Consider the following 11288-nt stretch of genomic DNA (forward strand, 5'->3'; position numbering starts at 1 on the left):
TTCCTCTCCTACCGTTGCTGAATCATTATTAAAAAACCATGTGGAAGAATGTAATATTAGCTTTAAATTTAATACAGTAAGTGTAAGTGATGTAATAAGTTCCTTCAAATCACTAGATATTAAGAAAACGGCCGATCTGTGGGGGATCTCTGTCAAGGTAGTCAATTCAATAATTGATGTAATCGCACCCTACCTTGTCACTATATTTAATAAATGTGTCCTTAGTGGCGTGTTTCCTGACCTCATGAAACATAGTAGAGTATTACCAATATTTAAATCAGGTAGTACATCAGACCCCAACAACTATAGGCCCATCTCTGTACTACCAACTCTTAGCAAGATCTTTGAAAAGTTATTACTAAATCAAATGCTAGTACATTTTAACAATAACAAGTTGCTACACAAGAAACAATTTGGATTTACAAGGGGTCGCTCGACAACTGACGCTGGTGTTGAGCTCGTTAAAAATATTTACAGGGCCTGGGAGGAGTCACAGGATGCCTTAGGGATATTTTGTGATTTATCTAAGGCCTTTGATTGTGTGCAACACGAAACTTTGGTCAGGAAGCTACGTCATTATGGAATTAGGGACACTGCACTCAGTCTTCTGATTTCGTATCTGAGCAATCGCATTCAGAGGGTTGATGTAAATGGAAAGAGATCTCCCGGGTCTCCAGTTACTGTGGGGGTCCCTCAAGGATCAATTCTTGGACCATTTCTCTTCCTTGTTTATATAAATGACCTGCCACATCTCCTAGGTGATAAACTCGAGATAGTATTGTTTGCTGATGATACTTCTTTAATTTTTAAAATAAAAAGACGTCTTTCAATATATGACGATGTGAACAATACTCTCTCTGAAATAGTAAATTGGTTTAGTGTTAATAATTTAATGTTAAATAGTAAAAAGACTAAATGTATTAAATTCACTACTCCCAATGTAAGATGTGTCAAAACGAGTGTACGTTTAAACGGGGAAGCATTAGATGTTTTAGAATCAACAGAGTTCCTTGGTATGACAATAGACTCTAAGCTCCAATGGGGCCCCCATATAAATAAATTGGCGAATAGACTTAGCTCTGCAGCCTATGCGGTAAAAAAAATTAGACTTTTGACTGATGTGGATACGGCACGCCTTGTGTACTTCAGTTATTTCCATAGTATAATGTCGTATGGCATCCTACTCTGGGGTAATGCAGCTGACATTAATACTATTTTTGTACTGCAGAAGAGGGCTATTCGTGCAATTTATAACCTGGTCCCAAAAGATTCGTTAAGAGGTAAATTTAAAGAAATTAAAATAATGACTGTCGCTTCTCAATTTGTTTTTGATAATGTTATGTATGTACGCAAAAACATAAATGATTTTCCCAGAAATTGTGACGTACATTCTATTAACACTAGGAACAAGAATAAACTTGTTACTCCAAGTACCCGATTACACAGGGTTAGTAACTCTTTTTTGGGGCAATGTATACGTTTTTACAACAGGATCCCAGAAAACGTTCAAAATTATTCAATTATAAAATTCAAAAGAGTCGTTAAAGAGCGTTTGTGTGCTAAAGGATATTACAACACTAATGACTTTTTAGTTGACTGCACACCTTGGGAATGAAATGATCGCCTCCAGGCTGTTTCAAACAACTAATATATACTTATCATTGTACCTACATGGAAAATGGTTAAAAAAAATGAAAAAAAAATATATCCCGCTGAGTTTCTTTCGCCGGTTCTTCTCAGGTCCGAGGTGCTAAATTCCGAACCGGTGGTAGATTTTTGACAATCAATAAGCAAGTGCAAACACTTCTATATTGAATAAAGATTTTTGACTTTGACTTTGACTTTGACTTTGACTTTTGTTATACCAGGTTGTTTAAATTAATATAATATTATTTATTTTACTAACCAACACAAAATTGACATATATATTAACTTGCTGCTTTTTATGAAACCAAATATTTTACAGACGTTTTCATAGGAATATATATCGCAGTGCCCTTCATACAGTATAGAGAATTGTTATTTTTTAATTTTCTGGCTTTATTTTTTTTGCAACGATCAATATAACTAAAGTCAAGAGTATTTTTATATTTATTTAATAATAACTGAGTGATGTCACTAGTGGGCAGGAAGTAGCTTGTTAATAAGAGGATCCGTGCAATTATTTATACTTGTTTTTACATCTCGCGATTATTATCGCAGTATTAGATATATGAATAATATAAACTTATCGTGGATTCGGTTTTATACATTACATAATTAAAATCTAGTCATATCCATGTAATGCTAAATTGTAATGACCAAACAAAAAAATATTTTATTAAATTTTCTGTTTAATGTTTAAGTTTCTATTTTTTACGATACTTATTAAGTTAGGTAAGTATAAAAAATAATTAAAAAACTGTTTCTATTTTTCTTCCACATAAACTAGTAGCTTCAATGATATGTTCATTAACACGCGAATAAGATAAATTTAGTTGCAAAGGTATAAATTAGAAGGAGCTTATGCTTACCCCTCGTAAGGCCTCATCGAAAGAAAGCTTTTTATTTGACTAGTACTTTACATCGCGCTTACGGAATTCTTTTCGCTAAGCTTTAGTAGTCAGGAATCGGAATCATAATCATACATATATCAATTTCCAAAACGCACCCACAACATGTCATTCTCAAAAGTAAACAAATTTCTATCAGAGTGTTGAGATGTATTTATTACAAGTCCGGGCTTTTGGTGAGCTTTTATTTAATATCTCCATTTTAAACTAGATGGCGCCACTGATATTTTACATCGCGCTAACGAAGTTCATTTCGCTAAGCGTAAGTAGTCAGGGCTCGAAATTCAAAACATACTTACCTGGCGTAGGGGACACCGTGATCACGAAGGCGGTTCCCCCAGAGCGAGGTTCCACCATTGCACTGCGGTGGGGTTGACCTCTGCGATTATCCCTAATGCGGATAACTCGGACGCGTAATTTTTGGTAGTGGGGACTGCGTACGCGCCGTCCCCCTTAATAATTAACAAAATAAGGCTGAATAAAAGGCAACTAATATCAATAAAATGCTTTAATTTAAGCCAATATCATCTATAGCGTGTTTTGTCGGCTGCATCCCGTTTCCTAAAACATAAAAACGATCTTATTGTCCAATCTACAAGTAGAATAAATAACAAATAACAGTCTACATTAACTGCCACCTCCATAGTCCATACCGTGCCTAATGATTTAATCGGAACATTCAGGTTTTTATTTACATTTTTCCAACAGAAACAAAGGATAGACTAAAATAACCTCATTAACAAATTGAAATTCGTAACGGATCCAAACTTATACCAGAAATAGTCACTTATAGCCACAGATTTAAACTAAAAAAATGGTAATTATCGCTAACAAGCTTTTTTTGTTATACCAATGACAAATGCATGAAGCTGACCAATGTACAAATTAACCGTGACATTAGACATTATAGACTCGCGACATTGTAAGCAAGGTTTACGCCTCGAAATAGGTACCTGAGTACCCATGAGTGGGTACTCATCAGGTATTGCACCGCCAAACAGCAGTACTTATGATTGTTGTTTTCCGGTTTGAAGGGCCATAACATCTTTGTTCCCAAGGTTGGTGGCGCATTGGTGATGTAAGGAATGGTTAATATTTCTTACAGCGCCTTTGTCTATGGGCGGTAGTGATCACTTACCATCAGGTGGCCCATTTGCTTGTCCGCCTATATATATCATAAAAAAAAAGTATAACGTGAGCAATGCCGAAACTTGAAAGAGTAAAAACATTCCAAACACAAGTGTGCGTATTCCTCTATAATCGCAAGTCCATCAGAACTCTAGTTATTACTACTTAAATTATTTAAACTTAAGCAGTTGCTTGATGTACATTCTTATAGTTGTAGTTGTGTTTTCAATTTGTTCAAAAATTAACAAATTCATATATTCATATCATCAAATATTGTTATCATAAAATAATATATAACATTCAAAAAATATAATATTGAAAAATGTTTAAATACTGTACACTTTTTCTACATAGCTTAAATCTAAGAACTAGTAAGAAGTTACACATAAATAGGTGGAGCCAGTCCCGTCTTTAGCACAACAAGCGGCCGGGTGTGAGCCATCTTCTGGCGATTTCCCCTAAAAAAATATTATTAAAAGACCTTCTAGGGGTCCCCACCAATGATCCAAGACTTGAGATAAGTCGGACCTGGGTGTAACGAACTTACTTAGAGAAGCAGGTAGTAGAGGCAAGGGTCTCCCAGTTGTCCAAGGTCTGCGGCATGCGACGGCCCTTCGTCTCGGGCACCAGCAGCGCCACACAGGAAGCCACGATACCGATCACCCCTACTATGATCAGCGATAGACCCTCCCACACGCGATCCTGTAATTATAGTGTTTGCCTAAAAATAACTCAAAAAACATATAATTATTCTGTTCATATTATAACACATATCTGTAAATATTCCACTCGTCGACAGAGTCGTCCTCTCCTCGTGAGCATATAAATGAAACAGACTCACAGAGTAAATAATGAAGGGAGAAATCATGACGGCGGCGAAGGCGCTGATGTGCACGAAGGAGGCGCCCGAGGCGCGCACGGGCGTGGGCAGCAGCTCCGGCGTCCACTGGATCACCGTGCCGTACGACATGTTGTTGAAGAAGCGCGCGCTCACCGCCAGCGCCACCGACGCCGCGCCTGCAACACGTGCGCACCGCCTGTAGCGTGCGTAACGACGCCCCCCCCCCCTCTCTGAACGTGCTGGCTGCCAAAACTCTTTGTTCTGTTGTAGTTTGTCATGTATCGCATACATTTCGTTTACTTTTATCCCCATATCCGCTTTCTTCAAAAATATATTTTAATTTAATTTCAATTTCATTTTTGAAAGCATTACATTCGCTCGTAAAATTTTTATTATTGTCCTTAAAAAAGAACCGATCGTTACTGTCGTATTTTTATGAACGGCGTTTTCAAATCTTCACTGATTCTTGATTACTGTATGTATATCTAGTAGATAAACAAACTATAACGCTTATAAACCATTAGGAGCTCGCTAAGAAATATAGTTCGTTAAATAAATACCTCGAGGAACGAAAGCGGCTGCCAAACATAACACTCCAGCTATCATCATTGGGGCTGTGACGAAAAATCGGCGGCCAATCCTTAAATAAAATGAAATATATATATTTATGTTTATATGTTATGTTATATAATATATATGTTTTTTATAATCAAATATATGTTTTGAACAAATATGTACATAACTAACAATGAAGTTTAAAAATTAATTTAGCTGATCAATCACTTGTGCGAATAATTGCACACAATTTTTAATATAAAACTCCCATAATATTTTTAGATAGGTTTTATTATCACTATCAAGCTGTTTGTTTTGTTTTACTAACAGTTCTCCGGCATAGACTCTACTCATACACACCTTTCGGCCGTACTGTGAAATATAATAAATATATATCTAACTAATATAATAACTTAAGAACAAAAATATAGTCAAATGATCCAACCTGTCCAGTAACAGCACTAGAATGATTATAGACGGTATCTCCGTAGCCGACGTCACGGTGAACGTGAGGAAGAAGTCGAGACCGAGGTTCTCAGACAACCTGATGACGTTGTCGAACATCAGCGCCACGCCCATGAACGCGATGACCAGCGCTGTCACCATCCCTCGAAGTGAAGGCGTTTTGAATATCATCAAAACACTTTGAGACTTTTCTTTAGTTTTGTTCGCTACCATCTTTAAAAGCATACGATAAATACATTTTTAATAACTAAGTAACAGACTATATAATAATGTTCTACCCAGTTGCGGAATGAGCCCGTCAGGGGCCCGGGGCGGCATAACTGAATGAGGCCCCATATTAAAAAAAAATTGTTTTACAAGCTTTTTATTCTGTTTACATGTTTGTGATAAATAAGTGTTTATGTTAATCTGGAAAAAGCTAAGGCTTTTTTCAGATTAACATAAACACAATCCGATTTAATTACATTAAACTCCAATCGCGATTGATCTTGATGAAATGTTGTAGGAACTATGCACATTTTTGAATTTTTCAGAGAAACAATTAGATTTGATCAGAGAAACGCGGATGTATTTTGTGGCCCCCAAGACTGGAGGCCCGGGGCGAGCCGCCACAACCACGCCCCTTTTAGTCCGCCACTGGTTCTACCGTTTCTATATTGCGGAGAAGATTAGAGACTAATTTTATCATACTGCACGAATGTGGATAAGGGAGCCTGTTGAGGACTTTCGTCAATCGCAAGCAGGTACCGTCACGTTGTTTTTAATATTGAATAATGAGGGAAGGTGATGCGTATCCAGGACGACTTAAGTTCGATATATAGAAAATAACGCTATATTTATTTAAATTAGTGGATAGAAGCTAAGCTTTAAATATTAAAAACATGTAAATGTACCTAAACTAGACTTAGACATCCCGCAATTTTTCCTTAATTATCAAGCTCGAGATTAATGTTGTTAAACATACGTTAAGTATATCAACATTCAGTTAGCTTGCCCAGATGAAACTCTTTAAATTTATAATGAACATTATTGAATAAGTACCTACATTCATTAGTTTTAGTTCTGACAAATGAAAATGTTAAAAGTCACTCACAATAAAATTTTCTAATACGTCGTCTGGTATCTTTGATTTGTTAATTTTTTCAAATTTCCTTAAAACCTTTACTGCTTCATCTGTTTTACCTTTGCTTATCAACCACCTGAAAAAACAATAAAAAATTTAAGACGATTCTTAACATTCAACAATCAAAATATTATTCTACATTAGTGTTGTACATCGATAGTCCACTATCGATAGACTATCGATAGTATTATCACGCGTCAATACTATCGATAGTATCGATAGTTCCTCATCTACCTTCATGAGAAATACTATCGATAGTATTGCAAAAAGCATTACTTTTAACTTAAACTATCGATAAAGCAAAACTATCGATACTATCAATAGTTTCAGTCGTATCGCTGCTACCAATAGTATTGCTTATGGAGAGCTATCGATAATATCGATAGTATCGATAGTATTGATTAAAACGTGAAAACGATACTATTGATAATACTATCGATATCCTGAATAGTTTTCGAGGACAACTATCGATAGTTTTGCAACACTGTTCTACATATATATACCAACAGTTAACTAAATACTTTTATTATTAATATTATGTTTACGAAAGAAAAGTAAGCGCGATGCAAAGGACTGCTAACGCCATCTCTTGAGTATAATACACACTTCTTTATAAAATTGTTATATGGTTGATAACACCAAAATACTAAATTAAGAGCTAAATGGTATAAATAAGGATATGAATATTACTTATATTCCAAAATATTTTTATTGATGATCAATTACCATACCGTATTATATAATAATAATACCGTACTATAGAGCTTATAAAATACAAGAAAAGGATGTCTCATACCTTATAACTAATTCCATATTTTTTATAAACATCATTGATCAGATACCATCACGAACAAGGATAGTACGTGATCATCTAGCTCATCTGCATTGAAAGTTATTATATTTAAACAAGCAAATCAAAAATAATTACCGAGCACTTTCAGGCACTACAAATGGTGTAGCCAACACAAGCACCGCTGGTACAGACATCGCAACCGACAGGAACTTCCAATCAGATATCCATAAGGATAACCAGGGCAGCAACAAGCACCCGCCCCCAAAGTACATCGCAATCGACGCGTTGGCCACTATAGAACGGTACTTTGTTCCCACGTATTCCAATACTTCAAAGAAAACGAATCACATTTAGACATCGATATTTCATAATTGGAATTGTATTCCAATTTAAAATTACCTTAGAATATGCAAGTTGTAACAGTAAATCGAAATATGCTTACTATAAAATGTTATGAAGGAACTCACCGAGAATGTATATCATTAAAAAGCAGCTGTCGCACGACATGCCAACAATAAATCTACAGATTGCAAAGTCCCAGAAATCATGAGTAAATACAGTCGCAACGCTTCCAGTAAACGCTAAGAAATTTGCCACTGAAAATTATTTAAAAGGTATATTTTCAGACAATTATTTATTTCCACATTCCACTATAACGAGAAGTTCCATAAGTATTCAACAATGGTGTATTTATTTAATGTGATGGCGAAGAGCCGAGATGATCATGACTGAACAAATTAATCTTAACAGAATATTGAATTGTAATTTGTGGTAAAATTCATCTCGTACTCGAATATAAAGAAATAGATCGTAAGGAAGGATTTTATCGGACAAAAATCCGCCTCATGAGTATCCATTTACATATTGACCGCATAAGCTCCAAACCCTCTGCTTAAAAGAGAGGCAACCTTAAGAACAAGAAAGAGAAGAGATTTTCTTATTGTATTTTTTTCATACTACTTTAATTAATAATTTGACATGTTCCTAACAATTATCACATCTGTAGAGATATAATCCCGATTGGAATAAGCAATGGTAATGTATCTTGTTTTTTTTTCTATTTACTGACATATAAGCACAGGTAGACGTCCATATTTATCAGCCAAGGTTCCGCATAAAATCCCACCGACTACGGATCCAAAAAAGGAAATTGTCTGTGACCAAGGCACTAGGCTCGATTTGTCGCAAACCCATTCACGCTGTAACAATAAAATATAACAATTTTAAAAACGGAATGAATCCTATAAAAAAGGCTATAGGAATTCACATAAGTACGTTTTTTGTGCTATATTGTGGTTTTTTATTGAAAATTGCTTCGCTTGTATGTGTCAATTTAAAAGCAAAAAGTTCTAAGAAATTAAATCATCATTCACAATATTTAATAGTGCTCTTCAATTAGCTCGATTTAATTTATTTGTTATTTCTTCCTCTATATTTTCCTGAATATTTATGTGGATGTCAATGTCCTCAATAGCTATTAATTACTAACAATGTTTCCATGCAGATCAACGATGAGATATCTTTTAGCACTAACCTCGTTAACAATAGTTGAATACGGTATGTCATCGAACAGGAACTCCCAACCATTCGTACAAGGAATGGTTGGAGTTTCTGCATCTGGAGGTAACATCGTTTCCAATACTTGCGTCCAATTAGCATCGAACATAAAACAGTGATCGTATTCCGTGTCCGATAGTTTGGGTATAGACAGAGATCTCCTACAAGAAAACTTCACAAATGAAATTTTCGGCAACTATTCTCAAACAAAACAGAACTACATATTATCTTTAAAATTCGAAAAGTCTTTATTTTCTGTAGGTTAACATTAATAGTACCTTAGAACTGTATCTATTTGTATATAAAGTATCATGTATTACGTTTTTTTAGTTTACTTTTCTCTTTGTCTTAACTCACTTCTTGTATTATTAGTTTTGAATGTATTTAAAAACATAAAATTGTATTAAATATATGTTGTTTCACTAAACGAACCTCAAATCCACACTAAGTCCATCCAGTTCTGGCACACGACACCAATGTTCCTGAGGAGTTGCCGTTATAAACATCTGCCCGAAGTACGAGAAGGACCACACCAGACCAAAAGGCATCATAATAACAAAGAGCATTCGTTGGTATAGACCAATTTCTCCGACATGTTTTATGACTGTCTCTAATGCTGATCCTATATCGTCCTCGGCATCTTCGATGCCCTGTGCTATTTCATGTTCCTAAAATGTTTTAAATAAATATATCACTACGTACTTAAAATTTTGAATTTAATGCTTTGTTAATGTAGTACTAATAGTATGACGCCAATAACCTCACATTTTGTTACTTTGCACATTATTATTACTCATACGTTTCCCTATATTTTAACATCGACTCAATTTAATTTACTTATGCATTTTGTGTTTGTAGTTAGTAGTTACACAGGCGCAAAGCAAAACCCAAAGACACTTTTTAAAAAAATCAAATAATCTTTAAAAAGCCTGACGAAAGAAGTAAAATTGTTAATAAGAAGTAGTGTTGTGTTCTGGTTTGAAGGATGAGTGAGCCGGTGTAATGACAGGCACCAGGGACATCACATCTCATACTCAGTTCTCAACGTTGAACGGTTGAAATTTCTTACCGCAATAAAATCTATGAGCCACTGCCCACTTTCCATCAAGTCGCCCATTTGCCCGTCCTGTGCGATAAAAATAATGACAGTAAAATCAATAAATACTCACAGTTAGATTTTCTGTAATAATAGTACTTTTCGAATTCATTATTTAATTTTTGATAAAACAAGCCACTCATATAATACACTTAAACGTACTAAATGCGTTGATTAGCACAAATCTAAAAAGATATCAGAACTATGCGTATCAATTATACATGATTATGTTTATGTAATAAAAAATAATCAATTCGGAATCGCTTGGAGAGTATTCCGTAATACATTTAGTTTTGGGAATTAATAGATTATTTTTTTTTTTAAATAGTAGCAGTTCTCCATTTTAAGGTATTACTAATATTACTATTTAGCCCAGCTCTCCAATTAGGCTTAAAGCTAGAAGTGACCATAATAATAATATAATGATAATAGTAACATAGTGATAATAATAGCCTTGGGATCAGGATCGAACTTACGACTTTTTTAACTAGGCGGCCTGTTAACGTTGCGCTATTGACTCTTCAATTAAATAAATGCCATATTTAAATAATTCTGATTTTTTTACAAATAAAAATACATAAATAATATACTTAAATTAAACTTCTTTTTTATTTCTAATATTTCATGAAAAAGTATATCTAAAACTATTGGGTTTTGGCTTATTTTAATTTCAATTAGAAAAAATTAAGAACATAATGTTTCAGCATCATCGAACATTGCTCTTCAATAACAAAATAAAAAGTCAAATTTAAAAATTTAAGATGCTTTTATTTTAGTCGTATATTTTATTATTGTTTTACATACGTGCTGCACGCTTGCCACGAATTCGCAGCGAATGCACAGCGAACACGACGCGACGTTTTCGCGAATTCGTTGATGCGCAACGCTTAAACCGAAAACAGGAATGACAATCGACAATAATGGTAGTCGACTAGTCGTCAAATTGTGATAACAGCCCGGGACCCGGGTGCATTGATTTTTTTGTCTGTGTATTTTCTAAAATGAGGGATGACATGCCAAGCTCGGAAATTTATAATCTTAGGGTAAAAAATCAATTAAAAATATAACCAAAATAATTACTACAATATATTTGTAAATAAAAAATTAAGTACATACTATCTACTCCCACTTTTTGTCCCAGTGATTATGGGACGATAGCTGCACATAAAAAATCGGTT

General features: G+C 34.6%; 1 protein-coding gene and 1 non-coding gene across 2 annotated transcripts; one reads left to right on the top strand and one right to left on the bottom strand.

The window, feature by feature from the left end:
• The first annotated feature begins 2843 nt into the window (after nt 1–2843).
• On the top strand, nt 2844–3005 carry LOC125075998. The gene has a single exon (XR_007120270.1). It is a non-coding gene; the product is annotated as a U1 spliceosomal RNA (small nuclear RNA).
• A 58-nt stretch (nt 3006–3063) lies between these two features.
• LOC125068929 (solute carrier family 22 member 3-like) lies at nt 3064–10131 on the bottom strand. Its single transcript, XM_047678316.1, has 11 exons — nt 10084–10131; nt 9447–9682; nt 8992–9175; nt 8527–8656; nt 7593–7749; nt 6635–6740; nt 5522–5754; nt 5082–5161; nt 4522–4697; nt 4228–4382; nt 3064–3113 (listed from the first exon to the last, which is right to left on the bottom strand). The coding sequence occupies exons 1-11, from the start codon at nt 10129–10131 to the stop codon at nt 3077–3079; spliced, it is 1542 nt and encodes a 513-aa protein (XP_047534272.1). The 3' UTR covers nt 3064–3076.
• Between the last annotated feature and the right edge of the window lie 1157 nt (nt 10132–11288).

This window comes from Vanessa atalanta, chromosome 2 (assembly GCF_905147765.1).
Source record: "Vanessa atalanta chromosome 2, ilVanAtal1.2, whole genome shotgun sequence".
Classification (NCBI taxonomy): domain Eukaryota; kingdom Metazoa; phylum Arthropoda; class Insecta; order Lepidoptera; family Nymphalidae; genus Vanessa; species Vanessa atalanta.